The 20,793-nt window shown below is 38.3% G+C and overlaps 1 protein-coding gene across 4 annotated transcripts in view; it reads left to right on the top strand.

Moving 5' to 3' along the window:
- The window catches only part of LOC126259229 (nucleobindin-2), an 88,318-nt gene that overhangs the window by 65,426 nt on the left and 2,099 nt on the right, over nucleotides 1-20,793 (top strand). For 2 of the 4 annotated variants that reach the window (XM_049955843.1, XM_049955841.1), the window contains exons 8-9: nucleotides 14,772-14,928; nucleotides 15,070-15,138. In XM_049955843.1, the coding sequence (XP_049811800.1) occupies nucleotides 14,772-14,928; nucleotides 15,070-15,138 (226 nt within the window). The remainder of the gene's footprint in view (nucleotides 1-14,771; nucleotides 14,929-15,069; nucleotides 15,139-20,793) is intronic. The other 2 variants (XM_049955845.1, XM_049955844.1) reach the window with 1 other exon arrangement.

Below are 20,793 nucleotides of genomic sequence, written 5' to 3'. Positions count from 1 at the left end.
GTTTCTGTGATATGGTAGTTTGTAGCTTGTTGTGGTATATCAGTTACAAAGAGAACACTCAGTGTGTTTCGAGAATGAATTTTGACCTTTGGTCATTTTCAAGGACCCCTCTTAAGCTACCAGCTTCTTTTTACATTATATCACTGGTACATGTGCCCAGGAGCACATCTTACTTCTGTGTGTACAGTGAAACCCTGCTTTTACACTTTTCAAGGAACTTAGAAAGCGCCGGTAGATAGACACAATAAGAAAAGACACTAACAAACACACAAATTTTAAGCTTTCGCAACCCATGGTTGCTTCATCAGGAAAGAGGGAAGGAGAGGGAAAGACGAAAACCCACATCCTTTTGTCTTTCCCTCTCCTTCCCTCTTTCCTGATGAAGCAACCATGGGTTGCGAAAGCTTGAAATTTGTGTGTGTGTTTGTGTTTGTTATTGTCTCTATCAACGTACCAACGCTTTCGACTTTCGTTTGGTAAGTTACAGGATCTTTGTTTATATAAAAAGAGGTAATATAAATTCTGGGAAGTAACGTTTTAAGCTGTAAAAGTTAAAGGGTCGTGCTCTGAAAAGAAATAATACCGCAGACGACCACTCGTGGTTGTCAGACTGTAAGGCGACTGACAGCTTGGTATCCCATCACTGTCCAAGACGTCTCCAGACAAGTCTTTGGCCTGAAATCATCTCATTGACTGGAGTAGAATTGTCTTCAGTGACGATTCCAACTTCAAATTGAGACCCAATGACAAGCGAAGATATGTCTGGAGACACTCCGGACAGCATTGCGATACCAACCTAACTGTCACCCACCATACAGCCCAACAACCAGAACTGATGCTTCTGAGATGCCATTTCTTTTCATAGCAGGAGCCCTTTCGTTGTCACCCGCATCATTCTTACAGTACAGCGGTAGTGATGGGAACACCCAAATGAAAACAATCGATTCTTTTGGTTCTTGGAAAACGGTTGATTCATTTGGTTGTAGTTACATGTATCAGTTGAAATATTCATTCATTCTTTTGAGTAAAACTAGTCTGTGGGAGCAACTGAATGAAAACGATCGATTCAGTTGTTCGTACTACTCATTCATTCTTTGATTGAAACCAGCATGTGGGAGCAACTGAAAGAAAACAAAATCGTGTCACTCAGTTGTATTTTGCGTATCAGTTGGATTACTATACATTTACTTTCTTTGAGTGAAAGCAATCGGTGTGTTAGCAGTCAAATGAAAAGATTTGACACTGTTGTAGCATTGCATATTGACTGAATTATTCATTCTTTCTTTTAAAGTGAAAAAAAATCAATGGGTAATTTTTCTGTTGGTTGAACCATGTGTTCATTCTTTTCACTGAAACCACTCTTTCGTATTTTAGATAACCAAGGTATCCATTCAGTCTTTCTAGTGAAACAAGCCTGCAGTAATTTCATTAGTTGAACTAAAACAGTGCTACATTATAGTGACAGAGATTGGTCCTAAGTGAAGACTTGCCTCAGGGGTATGCCAAAGTTAAAATAAGCAGTATACATGTTCATTAAATTACGTACTGAACGCAGTAATTTTTCTTTTCACAATTTAAAACTGATCCATGCACTGTTGTGGATTAAATTGTTCCAGTTGCCATTATTGCATAACTAATTAACCTGATGTATCACTGGGGTAGGCCTCTCATCACGTAAATTGCCGACACAAGACAAAAGCTTCGAAAACCCTGGACATCTGAGTCAAATCAGATTGTTTTGCCAGACACAAACAGCCTATACATGATAAGTTGGTCGATGGCCGTGGTGTTGCGTGGCGAACGGGGACATGAGAGGGGGAATGTTTCCTCACTTGTGTTTAATTGCCGACAACGCCAGTGGGCACATGTCTCCATCCCACCAGCAGGTGTAAATTACACGATATTGAGAAGGATTTTTTAAAGTGCAGTCATGTTCGGATGTAGTACTTACTAATTTGCAGTAAAGAATATGATCATAAATGATATCAGTTTCATACAGCTCAATAAGTAGAAGGGCAAATGACATTTAAGGTATCCAGTTGTCTGGCGGGTGGGGTAGCATCGCGGTGTATGTGATTACTCATTGTGGGAAGCTTCCCATTGTCTCAATAAATAAGTATGGAAAACATAGGGTGTTCCAATTTTGTCTTCGCAACATTGATCACATGTACAGGGTGACACAGAATAACGGAAATGCTAGAAATGAGTAGTGGCAGCAGTGGGCAGGTGGCAGCACTGTGGGTTTATGACAGTTAGTGAGTCAACAGTCCGCTATTTCAGTAATCATGGATCAGTGGAATGGAGAACACTGTGCGTTATCTATAAAAATGTTTTATAAAAACACTGATAGTTTGGTAGCAGTGCAGAAGGAATTTTGACATTTTTAGGGCGTCATGATGCCATTTTGTTGAAACACCCGATAAAATGTTGAATTAATAATGTTGAAGAGACTGCAGAATTCTTCATTTTGATTTAAAATTCCATCCATACAAACTACAGGTGGTGCAACAATTGAAGGACAACACTTACCGGTTACGATTAAAACAATGACTATGAATTTCTAAACAAGTTATGTATGTCAGATGAGGCACATTTTCATCTCGCAGCTTATGTGAATAAACATAACTACCATTACTGGGCAAACACACATCCTAATTATGTTCATTAGCACCCTTTACACACTAGTGAAGTGACAGTATGGAGTGGTGTTTCATCACATGAAGTTATTGGATTGTATTTTTTCGCAAATGAACGGGGAAACACAATAACTGTCAATTCCGAGTGTTATGTTGAGATGTTATGTACATTCGTTACACCTGCATTGAAAAACTTTGTAAACATTCAAGAAGCCTGGTTTCAACAGGATGGAGTGACATCACATGCTGCATGGCAATCAATTTCATATGTGTAAGAATTGTTTGGCAACAGTGTGATTGATCTCACGACTCGGTAACATTCCCTGGCCTCCCTAGATCACCAGATTTATCTGTTTGTGATTTTTGTTGTGGGGCTACTACAAGAGCAAAATCTACACGAATCGACCAAGAACCCTGCATGAGTTAAAACAGAGAATTCGGGATGCAGTTCACAGTATCCCAGCTGAGATGTTGCAGTGGTCAATAAGGAATCTCAACAGCAGATTTTACGAATGTATCTGCTCAGGAGGACGCCATCTAAAGGACGTAATTTTTAAAAAATGATAAATACCATTAATGTTTCGTAAATGGCAAAGTAGTATGGTTTCAATTACTATGAATGCAATTCTTTCCTTCATCACTTCTAGTTTTATTGGATTGATAAAATGTTCCCGTTTTTTTGTGTAACCCTGTATTTCAGAAATAGGGATAGGTAGCAAAGTGCCAATAACTAATATGCGAACATAAGAGACAAAAAACAGGTGTAGATGTGTATGTTAACATTATGCCATAAACTGCATGTTTCTACCTATTCCCATTTCTAAAATATACATGATCAAAGTTGTAAATATCATTTTGAAACATACTGTTTGTGTACAGGAGAGCGTCTAAGCATGATAACTGCCGCTTTTTTTAAATAGACTAAAATGAAGAAACTAGCTATGGTTCAGTCCTCCTTTATTGAATTTTAAATGAGATTTATTACAGTCTGTTTCTAATCAATCAAATATCCACTTATACGGAAAAAGTTCCAGGTTTACACCAAATAGTTGTATAAAAATCGCTCCAGCACACCTCTGTATGCCCTCAAAATGAGGATCAATACAGGGGAATCTGGACGTATTGCAACTCTTATTGGGAGATGCAGAGATGAACACAATGGTTCCCCTAATGACATGAAGGAGAAAGGAATCTTGCCTCGTTTTAGCAACAGTTTGCATTCTGTTTTATAGGCAATGTGTGATGATGTCCACAAATAAAAAAATCATTTGCATTTTCAACCATTTACAGTAGAGTCCCATTAATCTGAATTAATTGGGATCGGACCTTGTTCAGATTAGGGATTTGTTCGGATTATCCGGAATTACCGTGACAAGTTTCTGAAATGCAGTATACCAAGCAGATAAGTAGGTACACCGTGGTAACAACTGGGAACAAGTGTGGGAACAGTGGCTCACTCTCGCTCCCTGACCTTTTTGTTGTGCATTGTTGAGTGTCTGAGGTCAGTGCACTGCTAGTTGGCTCGCAAAGTGCTTGGTTATGTTAGTTATTGATCGCTGGCTCACGTAACAGTTGTACTGTATTCATTCAGGTGTAGTGGTGTACGTATTTTCGTCATGAGTAAATGGAAACATACAACGTTAACTCTCAAAGAAAAACTAAATGCTCTGAAGCAGATAGACAACGGTGAGAATGTATCTAAACTGTCAACGGAACTGGGTGTTGGTAAAGCAACCATTTGTGATTGGAAGAAGAACTGAGTGAAGCTTGAACAGTCCTGTGCAACGTCTTTGGGAAAAACACTCGAAATTCGGCAGACTTGAAACAGTCCCGGTACGATAAAGTGGATGAAGCTCTTCTCCTTGGGTTTACGCAGGAAAGAGAAAGGGAGGAACTCCTTTGAGTGGAGCACTGGTTCAGGGGAAGGCTGTTTACCTGAACAAGTCAATGAATGGTGATGAGTCTTTTAGTGGTGAGAGTACGGATTGGTTGGACAGATTCAAAAAAGTCATGGACCCTGTCAGCTAACAATTACTGGAGAGAAGCTTTCTTCTGACCATGATGCAGTGAAGGAATACTTGGGTGAGTTTGAAAAAACGATAAGAGAGGGAAAGTATTCTCCACAACAAATTTATAACACCGACAAGATTGGCCGTAATTTTAGGACACTGCCAGCAAAAAGCCTGGCATCAAACGCAAAGACCATGCTCCTGGTTTTAAAATGTGCAAAGATCGTGTGACTTTATTAGCATGCAGCAATGCTGCTGGTAATCACAAGCTGCCTTTAATGCTGATCGGCAAATCTGCTAGGCCCAGAGATTTTAAAAACTGCAACGTAAAGTCCCTGCACATAACCAGGAAAAAGCATGGATGGATGGTAAGCTGTTCAAAGAATGATTTCACGGCCAGGTTCCCTCTGTTCAATGGTTTTCTAAGGAAAATCATTTGTCTCCCCGTGCAGTCCTTTTCATTGATAACGCGCCATCTCACCCCAGCACTGAGGAATTATGTGATGGAGAAATTGCGGCAAGCTTTTTGCTGCCGAATGTTACACCACTTCTACAGCCGATGGACCAGAGCGTACTGCAAACATTAAAACTGATTTACAGAAAAGAATTTTTAAGAGTGCTGATCCAAGATGATTGCATTCCTTTAATGGACAAAATAAAAAAGACCAATGTGAAGGATGTTGTTTATTGGGCCGCTGAGGCATGGCAGAATATTTCAGAAAATACTCTGAGAAAGTTGTGGAGAAAACTGTGGACATCTCTTGATTTCAGAACAACCTAGTTGAAAATGAAGAGGAAAATCTACTACAAATGATACAGACAATCCCTTGATGAGAAGAAGCTAGTGAAGGGGACGTAGATCTGCTGCTGTGATTCAAGACCAGGAACAAGTGGACTGCTGTGACGGAAGTGACACTGCACCTAAAAGCGACAAAGGAGAGCTGGTGACACAGCAGAAACCCTTGACCTCGTGCTACGTTCTTTGGAGCAACAGCCCACTGCTACACCTGCTGATTTGATGTTTATGAGACAATCGCGCAACTATGCATCATATTATAACAGACTGTTTTCATTACACCAAAAAACAATTGCCGAGTTTTTGTCATCTAAAAAGTAGGGATAAAATGTCAGTTGTATTTAGTAAGTTTGACAGCTTTTCTTTCATTGTTATGCATTGTTTAAACCTAATGTTTTCTTGCCAGTTTTTTCTAATACATGTTTACTGTACTGTATAAATTAAAATAGTGTGCATGTAAGCAGTTTACTGTGCACTTTTCCATACTTAGAGTAACATTTTTCATGTTCAGATTAACCAAACATTTGGATTACCAGGGTTTGGATTAGCGGGACTCTGCTGTATTTGTGTGGAAGGTAAATATTTTGTGCAGTAAATTACATCACCAGCTACATACATGTCTCCCAGCATTTTCAGTTTTACAGGTAATGTCATAGCTGTTAAAAATTCACTAGCACAAATTTTCTGACCTAATCTCTATGCCATTAGGAACCTGTATGGGACTAGGAGAGATTTTTTCATATTTATTAGTTCATTTTAAAACAGTTCAGTCTCTCTGTTTAAATAGTTATTTTCTGCTCTTTAGTCTTGTGTGTGTGAAATTTTTCAACATTTTGTGAGATTTTTACAGCGATATGAGGTAAACTTCAGGTTTATTTCAGTTTCCTTTCAACTGAGCCGACCAATATATTGTTTCCTCATAGGGATATCTCATGAAAAGACCATGAATGTAAAAATGAGAGAGAATCAAGCTTATAGGGAAGCTTAGCAGCAGTCATTTTTAATAGAAAAACATTCACGACTGGAACAAAAACACAGGGCGGTAGTACACAAAGTATCTGCTCTCCACCACAAACCAGAAGAGAAGGCGAGACAATAATCATTCAGTTCTGAGCTAAGTCTACAGCTTATTGGGAAGTTAGTTTAAAGTCAGTTGCAAAATTTGTACCTGACCGACAGACAGACTGAAAAACAAAGTAACCTCTGCCAAACATTGGACTCGAAAGTGAGTTAATATTATAGTGTCATCCAATTCAGAGCTATGTTGCAAGTTTCAAGTCTCCAGCTTATCAGGAAGCTAGTTTAAAATCAATTGCAAAATTTGTACCTAAAAAGACAAGAAACCGATAAAAACATGTTAAAAAGTGATTGTTTGTTTATACAAGGGTAAGTCAAATGAAAACCTTAAATATTTCTTTAAATATTATTTATTGTGCAGAAGTGGTACAAAGCTGTGTCACTTTTCAACATAATCTCCCCCACGCTCAATGCAAGTCCTCCAGTGCTTACAAAGTGCATAAATTCCTTTAGAAAAAAATTCTTATGGTAGTCTGCGAAACCACTCGTGCACCGCGTTGGCGTACCTCTTCATCAGAATGGAACTTCTTTCCTCCCGTTGCATCTTTGAGTGGTCCAAACATATGGAAATCACTTGGGGCAAGGTCAGGTGAGTATGGTGGATGAGGAAGACACTCAAAATGCAGGTCTGTGATTGTTGCAACTGTTGTACGGGCAGTGTGGGGCCTTGCATTGTCATGTTGTTGCAAAAGGACACCTGCTGACAGCAATCCACGTTGCTTTGATTTGATTGCAGGCTGCAGATGATTTTTTAGGAGATCTGTGTATGATGCACTGGTGGCAGTGGTCCCTCTAGGCATGTAATGCTCCAAAATGACGCCTTTTTCGTCCCAAAAGAGAGTCAGCATAACCTTCCCTGCTGATGGTTCTGTTCGAAACGTCTTTGGTTTTGGTGATGAGGAATGGCGCCATTCCTTGGTCACTCTCTTCGTTTCCGTTTGGTGGAAGTGAACCCAGGTTTTGTTCCCAGTAACGATTCATGCAAGGAAGCCATCACCTTCTCGTTCAAAGCGCCAAAGAAGTTCTTCACAAGCATCAACACGCCGTTCTCTCATTTTAGGAATCATTTGCCGTGGCACCCATCTTGCAGACACTTTGTGAAACTGGAGCATATCGTGCACAATGTGGTGTGCTGACCCATGACGAATCTGTAAACATGCTGCAGTGTCATACAGTGTCACTCAGCAGTTTTCTTTCACTATGGCTTCAACTGCTGCAATATTCTGTGGAGTCACAACTCATGGTGCCTGACCTGGACGAGGAGCATCTTCCACTGAAGTCACACCATTTGTGAACTTCCTGCTCCATTTGTAGACTTGCTGCTGTGACAAACATGCATCACCATTCTGAACCTTCATTCGTCGATGAATTTCAATAGGATTCACTCCTTCACTATGCAAACCTGAATAACAGAATGCTGTTCTTCTCTGGTGCAAGTCGCAAGTGGGGCGGCCATCTTTATACTGATACTGTGACGGTATGTGTGCATCTGCACTATGCTGCCACCTATGGGCCATTCTGCATGCTGTTTGTAGCACGCTTCCCAACTTACAGGATAACAGCGTGAAATTTCGATTTGTTATTACAAATTTAAGGTTTTCATTTGACTCACCCTCGTATATAACAAATTTACAGTGCAGCACCATATATTAAACTTTTAAAACCAACAAAAATTGATATTTAATGCCACAAGTCAAAAATTCTCATTTCAGTAAGTAAATACATACATTTTGAATATATTTTCAGAAATGTACTTGTCATCCACATCTTCTTGAAATAAGATACTTTATTTGGCTCTAAAGTTGTCAACCGTAGTCATGGTTCATGTTCATCTAGAAAGACATGGTGAGTGAGTAAAAACATTCATATAGCTGACATTGCCACAAAGACTACAGTATTTACTCGACTCTAAGCCGCACTTTTTTCCGGTTTTTTGTAATCCAAAAAACTGCCTGAGGCTTAGAATCGAGTGCAAAGTAAGCGGAAGTGCTGAAAAATGTTGGTAGGTGCCGCCACAAGTAACTTCTGCCGTCGAATATATTAGCGCTACACAGGCATGCTTTGCAGGCACAAAGATAAATACTGGCGCCAAAACCTCTGCGTCAGTAAATAAATTTAAAAAAAGGTGGAAGACGAGCTTTTTTTCTCTGCCCTGAGTTTCAACCACTGCATTTTCATACATTATCCAACGAAGTAAATACAAATTCCGTATAGTTCATCTTCGAATGTAGCAGCATTTCAATGTACTACGAAAATATGACTGGCAAGACTGTTTGGGATGTTTGTCAATATGGCCAACTCTATGTTCTGAATTTTTTCCTTCCTGTGAGAAGAGATGATTGCTGACAGTAATGCATTTTCAGCTTAGCGTGACGTAAACACCTATAACAAAGAGAACGGCGCTTATCAGATCAAAGAAAAATAAGCGATCTATTCAAACCAGATGAAGCACGTGAAAAAGGAAGGGTACCCGTATAAATACGGACGGAGCGCCTGACGCATAGCAATGGCTACCTGGTAAAGCTTAACTGCTAAGCTTACGACTTGAACCAAACTACTGTATAGCTGTATCGTCATTCATTCGGCCTAAATTGTGTCTCATATTACAACGGACCAACTTTGTTTCGATTTGGAGGTGTGGCCTAAAACTTTTCTCTCCCCTTGAATTTTGAGTCTCAAATTTCAGGTGCGGCTTAGATTCGGGAAAAATTTTTTCCTTGATTTCGAGTCTCATTTTTCAGGTACGGCTTAGATTCAAGTGCGGCTTAGATTCGAGTAAATACGGTAGTTTCATTCAGTTGTTTCATTTGACTGAAAAAACCAACTGAACTAAAAAAAACAGTCGACTGGCCAATCAGATGTTAAAAACTGTCAATTGTCTGATTACTACACAGCAGTACATTGACGACATTCTATGTCCTGTTTTGTTGTTCTTCATTTCAAGAAATCCTGGGCTTACATTTGATCAAGATAATGCCCATCTGCACACAGCAAGAGTTACTACTCTGTCTTCATGCTTGCCAGATCCTGTCTAGGCTAGCAAGATTGCCAGACTTCTCACCACTTGAGAATGTTTGGAGAACTATTGGCAGAGCCGTTCAACCAGCCTGGGGGTTTGATGATCTAATATGTCAACTGGTCAGAATTTGGCACAATATCTCTCTGCACAACATCAAACAGCTCTGCCAGTGCCAAGCTGGGTAACTGTTTGCAAAAGAGCCATAGGTGGACCAACAAGTTATTGATTTGCTCAATTTGTGAACCTCTTTCTCTTTAATAAATCATCCAATTTTTCTGAAGTTATGTATGTCTGTACATGTACATCACATCTACTAATTTCTGTCCCATTCGGGTAATTCCTTTGTGGTGCATCTTCTGTTTATATTTATATATTTTTTATTTATTTGCTTATTTATTTTTTCTTAGTGTGTGCATACTCCCAATCAATTGGTTGGAGTCCATGCAGTGAGTGCACATTCTTATGTACACACAGCTTGCAGGACCTGAAGATGAAAGCTGGGTTGGTTGGCAAAAATATTGAGCATAAAATGCACAACAACTTGGCAGAATGTCAGAAAACTCGCCATTAATACTATCTATTTACTTTTGCTACCTTGAAACATCTTACTAAAGAGAGCAACCAGCACACCTGTTGAGGTGGACTACACTAATGTACAGCTCATGTGCTTGCCCTGTCCTAGCGGCGAGTGCAACAGGGTTCATAAGTAATCATGCATTTGAAACAGTCTCGAAGTCAAGCAAGTTTGCATGTTAAAATAATAATCAAATTATTTTAATCTAACACCATACCAAAAACATATGGGTAAATTGAATCAGATAGTTACTTTCGATTCACAGCAGTCAAACTTGTGAATAATTGGCCCTTCACTGAAACAAATAGTGGAAGTAAGTGGAGTCTCAAACAAATGAAATGCAACAAGCTCAGTTAAAGATTCTGTATGTGAGAACAGGTGCTAGCAGAATCCGGTACAAATCTGTTTGTTTAAATGGTGTGCAAATGCAGCATACTGAAGTGCCACAGCTTCAGTAAGGTCTGACAGATCATGCTGAGATAGGCAGTTTAATGCCTTATAGCACTATCGTACAATCCACATGCAAAATGGTAGTCTTCAAATCTCTGTAGAGCCTGTCACCAAAACAGCACAAATAATTCTAAGTCGCATCTGCAGCTCAGAGTCCAGCACTAGTAAAAATGTTTAAATATTGGCTGAGGGCCAAATTTTATCACTGAAAGAAATGCAGACTATTCTAAGTCGCAAACTATTGTTCAGAGCTTTCTCATAAAACATGTGAAAGTATGAAAGTGGCATTTCCAATTCTCAGCCCAAAAAACAATCACTTGTATCTTACGCAAACTGATGTAGCTCCTGATTGTGAGAGTGACTAACTGCAGTAGACTGTGAGAGTGTCAACACATGGCCTCTGCCAATCTTATACAACACCATGCTCCAACAAAATTGCCAAAAAAATTTAAGCCTACTGTTAACATGGAAGGGAGTTCATTTCTCTGCTGATCATTTTCTGACCTCACAAGCCATTCCAAGTCTACTGGTTCATTATTAAACAACAGTACATATTCCTCTTTAAATAAAAGATATGTCAATAAATAGTTAAACAAACATAGTCTTGAGAATATTGGATGTCTTAATGCTCACTTCTCAGTGTTGGTCTTAGAATTTACACATTTTGCCTATTTAGTAGTTACCAAATGAGTAATCATTTGAAACTTTCTATAAGATTAAAACTGTCCTGGACCATGACTCAAATCGGGGACCTTTGTCTTTCGTGGAAGTATCCTTTCTTCCAAGAATGCAAGGCACGCAGGAGAGCTTCTGTGAAGTTTGGAAGATAGGAGAAGAGGTATTGGTTCAAAAAAGCTGCAAGGGTGTGTTGAGAATCATGCTTGGATAGCTTAGTCAGTACAGCACTTGTCTTCGAAAGACAAAGGGCCAAGGTTCGAGTCCGTTTGGCACACAGTTTTAATCTGCTAAGAATTTTCTAAATCATTGCACGTATTGATGCAGAGTGAAAATCTGTTGTGGAATAAGTACTTGGTTATTTATGAAATAAAACTTAAATTTACACAGATGCAGCATTGGGAGAAAGGGATGGTCAGGGCTACACAATGCTATGTTCGTATTATCATCTTATGTGTACGAGATGCAATCAAAAAGTAGTGGATTTTTAAAATTTGGGTGTTTGTACATCAGATTTTCATTTTTTTAAATATTTATTTTTGTGCAGATGTTCCTGATGTATTTGCCTTTTCAGCTATTTTGAATATTTAGTTTATTGTTGAAAGTCGAAAAGGTTACGTGTGGTTTCAAGTGCTCGGGAATTTTTGCTTTCAAAAAAGATCACTCAAGAATTTGCATTACACTTTGTTTGAAAAATGGAATAAAATGCAGCACTGTATTTTAAATGTTGTCTGTGGCTTTCAGTGAATCTGCTATGAATAAGACAAGAATTTGAGTGGTATAAACATTTCAGAGAGGCCCAAAAAGGTGTTGAAGACAACTGCCACTCTGGTTGCCATAACACATCAATTACTGACAGCAGTGTGGAAGAAGTAAAGAAAGTGGTTCTGGAAAATTGCTGTCAGAGGGGTTGCTGATGATATCGGCTTATCCTTTGGCTCATGCCAAGCAGTTTATTTTTATTTTTTTTATTTTTTATTTATTTATTTTTTTTTTATGTTTTGGGCATGAAACATGCAGCAGCAAAGTTTGTTCTGAATTAGTTGAATTTCAACCAAAAACTACATTGTGTAGTCATCGATAAGAAGTTATTGAATGAAGTTGACAATGATCCACAACTTCTAAAGAAGGTTATAACAGGTGATGAAACATAGGTATACGTGTGTGATATTGAAACCAAGGCCCAATTGTACCAGTGGAAACTGCCAGAAGGGCCAAGACAAAAAACATTGACAAGTTTGGTCACGTGAGCATTCTTCCCACCGTTTTCTTCGATTATGGTGGGATAGAGCCTTATGATTGTATAGTCAATAAGGAATACTAGCTGGAATTATGCACTGATTGTATGAAGCAGTCCAAAGAAAACAACTAGAACTGTGGCAAAACCACTTGTAGAAATTGCATCATGATAATGCTCCCATCCACAACTCAAGGTTTGTTTGTGATTGTTTGGAAAAAAAGTAAAAAAAAAGTTATGTTGCCTCAGCCACCGTATTTGCCAGACATGGATCCCCAGCAACTTCTTTCTGTTCCTGAGGTTGAAGACAACCTAGAAATGATGTCGTTTTGCCACTGCTGACGAGATAAGAACAGAATTGCTGAAGAAGCTGAACAACATAAACAAAAAGTGAATTCCAGAAGTGCTTCAAAGGTTGGAAAAAGCACTGGCGCAAGTGTATTATATCTGAGAAGGGTTATTTGAAGGGGACGAAGTTGATGTTCATGAATAAACAAAGATTCTTTAAGAAAACAAAAATTTCTATTGCTTTTTGATCACACCTCATTTGTATGGAGGATTTGACATTCAAGCACATTTGCATAATGAGATGTTGGTAAAGTAAACTGTAATATTAATTGTATTTGAGATCATGATACAAGATGATTGGTGTTGACAACTGACTCTTTCAGCTATTTCACGACACCTTAAAAGGCTAATGCATTACTGGCTAAGTGACAATGAATTTTGTCTTCTTGATATGAGCTTTTTGGCATATCTGGAATTTCTGTAAGATTATTCTACTTTGTGGAACTAGAATTCTGCAATTTTGGCATAGGACATATTCAGACATTGATGTGAAGTTGGGCATTGTAGCTTCATGTGCTCCTTTGATGTTGTACTGGTGAAGTCCCTCCTCCCCAGCAACTAGGGATTTCTGGGCTCTGCCAGTCTTTCTTCTCACCCAGACAATTTGTATCTACCACCACTACTGCAGGTAAATTTCGTCAGTCAATGAAAGAATTAGTTTGGAAGCGTGAGTGAAAACTGATTATAGTGGGACAAAAATAACATATAACCAACACATCTAAAAACTGTACAAGTTAATAATGAATTCATGGGACCAATTTAGTTTTTGTATTCAGGGTAACTTTAAAATGATGACTGCACAGTCACCAAAGAAATAAACAGAAGAGTAATCAAAAGTTGATAAGGTGCCTGTAAAGGGAAGGTTACAAATAGTATTTACCTTCAACAAACAAATATAGAGAGACCAGCCCGAATTGAAGATAAATTACAACTGTAACGAAAATGAATTCGGCAGTACACAAATGGATAATTGATATGCTCTGGACAGTGCATAAGGCTGTTTGTTGGGTCTTGTTGCTGATGTTCCTTGTCAGCATCAACATCGTACCAAGATAGAAATCATGACCCCAAGAGAGTAATAGATGGCATTAGAAAACACACAGGAAGCACTTGGTTGTGTGTAGCTAAAGACATTGGTGCATCAAAAAGTCTGGAGGAAGTCTTTGTCCAACAGTGATTTTTGTGCAATGAGCAGAGCAAGACATAGTAGCTTTCCACCTTTCCAATTTATCAGAAAACAGTATTCTGCTCTGCTCAATTTATGATTTTAAATTTTTCATGTAGCTCCTTACAGAATGGGTTCTCATTCTCCAAAAATTGTTTCTGACCTTAAAATATGCATCTTTTAATTTTATGCATGTAAATATTTTTCTTCTTCAGTATAATGCATTGACTGATATGTGACCACCAGCTGCCACAGTAGTGCCTCACACTTAGTGTTATGTGACTGGCTGGGCTTTGCCTGGCCTGGCAGTGAAACATCCATCACTAAGCATGTGACAGTCAACATGTTATAAGAACATCTTGATACATAGGAAGTCTTCAAATTTTAATAGATAATCATTTTATATGATTGTTATTAAAAGTATGAAGCTGGTAGTGCTTTCTTTATGTTAAGTGGTACACACACCTTTAATATAAATACCAATAATCACAAAAATACAAAATTAAAAACAGTATGAGTGCTTTTGTTATGTTAATTCATGGATACTACTAGATTATAAATATATATTATTTCAAAAATACAAAATTAATGAGAGAGTGGTATATTATGGTAGTGTGGTTTGTGCTGCACTAAAACATTGTTTAACTGAAAGCATGGTTGGTTTTGATGAAATATTTTCCTGGTCGCAAGATTTAAGACTAGAAAGTTGAGAGAGAAATAAAAAGTGCACAGATAGCATAGCTTTAGTTTTAATGGCTTAATATTTTGTGTTATAATTATTTCAGCTACTCTGAATTTCTTGCACAAACTATGAAGCCAGATTTTGAAAAGGATCAAGGCTGGGAAAGTCTGGATGAACAGCAAGTTTTCACCCAAGAAGAGTATCATGAGTTTGAAAGACAAAGACTGGAAGCCATCCAGAAAATGGTTGCTCAAGGACTGGTAAGATTAAGTTTCCTTTCATATGTAATTTAAGTTACTTGTGTAGCATTTTGCTGTTAACATCCTTGTAGTGTAGTATAGTGTCGTTTGTATCATCAGCTGTTTTTCTTTGTTAGCTACACAATACGTTTGCATGTTTAGATTCCACCTTACCCAAATGGCATGCCTCCACCACCTGGTCATCAACAGCCAGTTCACCACCCACAGCAAGTATGTAACTGTAGTTAGTCTAGAAATACCTGCTGAGTAGAACAGTTATCCAAGTAACTTTATTGATGTGGTAGGAATGAAGTTTAATTCCTGTTTTAATATTTTAATAATCTTTAGATCTTCCTTAAATTAAGTTGTTTCAAACGTCAAGTCTACTTTGTGAATGACAGTTAACAGAAAAGAGGAACTGCAAATTCACCCAAAAGTTTAGTTGCTTCTTATTGGTTAACTTTATTGATATGTTATAATTCTGTGTTCTGCAGTTTCTGCACATTACAATAGCTTATTCACAGGTGCAAGATCAGAATTTACCATCTAAAACCAAGTTTTCATTGTCATGATGATACTGTTGTTGTTTCTGCTGTTTTTTGAATCTGTGTGTGCATCAGAACTTGGTAATTATGATTTATGAAATTATTTTGATGTGAATGATTGACGGTATGTTGTCTGTTTCTAATTGGGTTGACTATTTTGCACACAATATTTTGATGACCTGACCTGATCATCTACTTCAGATATAAAATACAAAATGTTTCAAGCAAATGTTCTTTAGCCGTCAGGCGGACATCAGTCAGCATGATTGCCTTCATTGTAGCTTTGTTTTTTACAAAGATACGAACAGCAGTATGACCTTTTCAAGTGGCACCCTGTATTTTTTTATTCGGTAAGTCATTTCCTCTCCTAAAGACCTATTCAAACATGTATCATCATGTACCATTCACTGAAACACAACGTTATTAATTACATAACACAACATTGACTTTGAGCCAGGGATCACAAACTTGTCCTCTTGCTGGAGTTGACAGAAAACAAATAAAAACATAACACAAAATTGACTTTGACTCACCTGTACCATTGCCCAGGAGTAGAATATTCAAAGGTGCTCAAAGTGGTTACCCTGGACACTGATACACTGAGTGAAAGAATGATTTACAGCTTCCAATGTTGCCTGCTGAAGAGAATTACTAGCAAGCACAATACGTTCCTGCATGTCGTCAGTTGTTGGAATATTGCGATAGACGTCATCTTTAATGCACCCCTAAAGAAAAAAGTCCAGAGGATTTAAATCAGGAGACCTAGCAGGCCAAGTAACTGCTCCTCTTCAACCAATCCATCTGGCAGGATACCTTCGGTTTAGAACACAATGTGCACGCAAGGCATTATGTGCTGGACATCCATCGTGTTGATGCCACATAAGCATTCTGGTTCTTTGCGGCACTTCATGCAGAAGAGGAGCAAGAATCCGCTGTGCCATTTAGACTAACATTGATGATGAAATAAGGGCCAATAATTGTAGTACCAAGCATACCACATCAGACGTTAACTCCCCATTGACACTGATGTTCCACCTGTCTGAGCCATTGTGGATTGTTGCTGGACCAGTAATGCATGTTCCTTGTATTTACCTGCCCTTTGTTTGAGAAGGAACATTCATCGGTAAATAGAACATTGTAGAAGAAGTTCGGGTTGGCGAGGATTTGCTGCTGTGCCCACTGACAGAACTGTACCCGATTCTGGAAATCATTCCCATGCAACTCTTGATATAGGGGTACATGGTAAGGATGGAACCGATGACTTGTAAGAATACGATGTACACTGGTTATAGGAATGCCAATCTTGTGTTCAAGTTGTCGTGTGCTCACATGTGGATTCGAAGCAATGGAAGCGAGAACAGTAACTTCAGCAGCTTGGTCTATGCGAGTGATATGACGATTGCGTTGTCGTGGGTTGAAACTTCCCGTTTCCTGAAATGTCGCAACAAGAAGAGAAAAACATCTGTCGGGAAGGTGGGTTCTTGTCAAGATATTGCTCTCTGTACAGTTCCACTGCCTGCGTAGCATTTCGCCTACCTTCAGCAATAACAATAAAAGAAATGTTATGGCGATGCAGTTTGTAGGAAGGACAGCCTTTACTCTATGCCTACTCTACACAACAGTATTTAAAAGGACTAAACTACTGTACTAAATGTACCCGTACATAAGAAAACAGTATTTTAATTACTGTTCTGCTAACTTACATTCCCCATAGATGAGTAACATTTCTACTTTCTCTTCGTTGGTGTACATTCTACACACACAACTCTTCAGATGACGGGTGAGCACTCTACTTATTTTTACATTTGTCCTCTGTCAATGTCAGCACGTGGATGTTTTCCGCTACCCCGAGTACCTGCACTAAGCGCTGGGAGCGTCAACATCAGTGTTGTGTTATGTAATTAATAACATTGTGTTTCAGTGAATGCTACACTGTGATACATTTTTGAATAGGTCTTTAGGAGAGGAAATGAATTACCAAATACAAAATACAGGTTGCCATTTAAAGAGTCACACCGCTGTTCATACCCGAAGGCAATCATGCTGATTGATGTCCTCCTGATGGCTAAAGAACATCTGCTTTGAAACATTTTGTTATTTGCATCTGGACAAACAGTTATTTAAGGTGGTCAAGATAAATGGGACACCCTGTTAAGTCCTAGAAATTGGACAGTTGCACCATTATACTGCATTCTGTTGTTATGCTCCAGGCAGTGCATAGGGCTGATATGCTGGGCTGTGTGTTGGGTCTTGTGACTAATGTTCCTTGTTGGTATCAGCAGCATACAACATGCCATATTGGAACAGACTGCTATATGCACCCTGTTTCTGAAGACATAGTTCATGTTTAACATTATGTAGAAGGCCTTTTATCTTTGTTGATAGGATTAAATGTGTTTGAGGCAATATTGTAGTGGAGACTCAAAGTTTCTGGGTCAGTGTATTTAGAGCTCATTGAAGTAAGAATGTTGGAAAACTTTGTAAACACAGATTAGAGGTATTAAAGTAAGGCTTGGGAGATGGCGTTCAGTTGATTAGTATCCCTCCAATAAGGTTTCAGACTTCTACAGTACCCCAATAAGGGACCCAATGACAACTACAAATTTTATCCTGTACAACTGTTGTTTTATTGAGGGAAGGACATGCATAATGTAGTAAAGAGAAAACTTACATTAATGAGTTTAGGGTAAAATACTGTAGTCATTTCTCATATTTCTAAAAAAACACAAAGCTGTTCAAAACATTTAGGAGGTGAATTAGATATTTTTACTTTAATGCTAAACAATGGAAATTTTAGATTGAAATATCAACAATTATGGAAAGGGCAGTTAGTGTTGGCTTAAGTAAAACATTGTTCATTGATGCCACAATTTCCAAATGTCAGAGTATTGTTCAGTAATACCACATTATTATGTGTGCAGTTACAAAACTCTTTGTTCATTTTTGTTATATGGTGCAATGGCAGGCTCCTAAGTGGACAGTAGAGCACTTGCCCGCGAAAGGCAAAGGTCCCGAGTTCGAGTCTCGGTCGGGCACACAGTTTTAATCTGCCAGGAAGTTTCATATCAGCGCACACTCCGCTGCAGAGTGAAAATCTCATTCTGGAAACATCCCCCAGGCTGTGGCTAAGCCATGTCTCCGCAATATCCTTTCTTTCAGGAGTGCTAGTTCTGCATGGTTCGCAGGAGAGCTTCTGTAAAGTTTGGAAGGTAGGAGACGAGATACTGGCAGAAGTAAAGCTGTGAGTACCGGGCGTGAGTCATGCTTCGGTAGCTCAGATGGTAGAGCACTTGCCCGAGAAAGGCAAAGGTCCCGAGTTCGAGTCTCGGTCGGGCACACAGTTTTAATCTGCCAGGAAGTTTCAGTAAGCTATAATTCTGAATATGGTATCAGATGGGTGCAAATAGTTTTATTAATATTGATTTGTAACATAGTTTTTACCAAAGGAAGCAAATCTGGTGCAATAAAAATCGGCAGTAACTAAAAAATGACACATTGTTTGTCTTTCTTTAGTTTCCAAAGGACCCTGGTAGGCATGAAACAGTAAATTACAGGACAGTTTATTTATGATTTCCTTGTAACATACAGATATTTACTGAAGAACATTGCTTTCCTTTAAGAACCAAAAATTACTTAAACACAGCAGAAGACCTGACCGTTGCAGAAAAATATTTTATATCTATCCAACAACATGAAGTTTCATTCACTACACTTCCAGCCAAATCACTGAGTTTGGAATGTCGGAAACTTGTATGGAATGCAATGCCTACTTTATTTAACACACCAAATAAATCACCAAAACTGTAGCTGAAGAGAAAACTGCACGGACACGATAATCAAATGACAAAAAGCAACAAAACTGTTACCCTACACAGAAGAAACCCATTCTGCATATTTTGCTACCACTGAGCCAGAAATAGCATGAATCTTCACTACGTTCACTTTTGAAGCAAAAGTAATTGCATTTATATCAATATTCATGTGCTTGAAAGTCAAATGAAGTGTAAGAAAATGCAAATTATTAGACTACATACAAAATTTTTACATGTCCTGAAGAGAGACCTTTGCAATAAGAACAGATAGCAGCAGAAATATATGCTTCTTGTGCATGAAATACTGTGTTTATACTCTATTGCTTTGTGGCGTGAGCTGCTATTACACACATAATTGAAAGTATTTCTTCGTGAGTAAATTGCAGCTTATCTCACTGAATCAGTGAGATTCATGTCTCGTGAATTCACTGATGCTTGCAACACAAAAATATAACAACTATTTCTTTAAATAAGTAGAAATGTAATTACAAACAAACATTAATCTTAAGGATCATTTTCTTGCTGCCACTAGGGGTGCTAATATCCTTCCAACTGTCAGACAGTAAAAACTTTCACAGCAGTGAATGTCACAACTGTTTGTTAGACTGCGGTAATACATAGAGTTTATTATTTAAGTTAGTATGACAATCGACATAGGCTGCAGTTTAAATAAGGCAAATTCAAACTTAGATGCATTGACCAAGGACAAATGAATAATGTGGTGCACCAAATCATGATTCCAACAAACATGTTGTAATAAAAGTTCATACTTCAGTATATTGAGCAGCAACATACAGCACTAACATTGATGTAATTTCAACAAATAATTTAAATGAGTAAGATAAATTAGTGGAAAAAGATTGACTATTGGATTTTGGTGTCCTGTACAACGCCCACGTGTGAAAAAAATGTTTAACACTGAAATTCGAGAAAGCCCTTACCATACAGGATGGTTGGCAGCCACACTCTCTAGTCATCTCGTCTGTCAGAACTGGAAAACACCAAGGACATGATTATTTGAGCGAATAACTGCACACTGCGGAGAAAGCCAATGTGCATCAAGTAGCACAGCAGGTACCAAAAGTTGAATTTTTCTGTGAATAGAGGTCCAGCACCAGTAAGTGCACACCTTACCATTGCTCCCAATATCTGAAAATAACTAGGTTAGTCATCAAAATATTGAGTGCAGTATGGGATCAGCTGTGGTAGAAACCCATAATAAACACCTAAATAACAACTTCACGCCTTTCTGAAATTTGTGTATTGTCCAGGGAATTGTGTGAGAACAGATTACTTGAATAACACTATAGTTAAACTGTATAATGCTCTCGGAAGTTTACTAGTAAAAATATCTTAGTGAGTGTTATATGGCAAGTAATTTGTGCAGCATAAACTAGGCACATTTTCTTGTATAAAATGTGTAAGTACCAAAAATACATAACAATTACATTAGGATAAAAACATAAGTGTTTCTGTGTGGACAGCACCAGAAAGATGTAAATTTGAATAAGACTGACATCTCCCAAGTA

The sequence above is a fragment of the Schistocerca nitens genome, chromosome 5 (genome assembly GCF_023898315.1).
Source record: "Schistocerca nitens isolate TAMUIC-IGC-003100 chromosome 5, iqSchNite1.1, whole genome shotgun sequence".
NCBI lineage: Eukaryota > Metazoa > Arthropoda > Insecta > Orthoptera > Acrididae > Schistocerca > Schistocerca nitens.
Note: the sequence above shows the minus strand (reverse complement) of the source record. Positions and strands in the feature narration are given on the sequence as shown.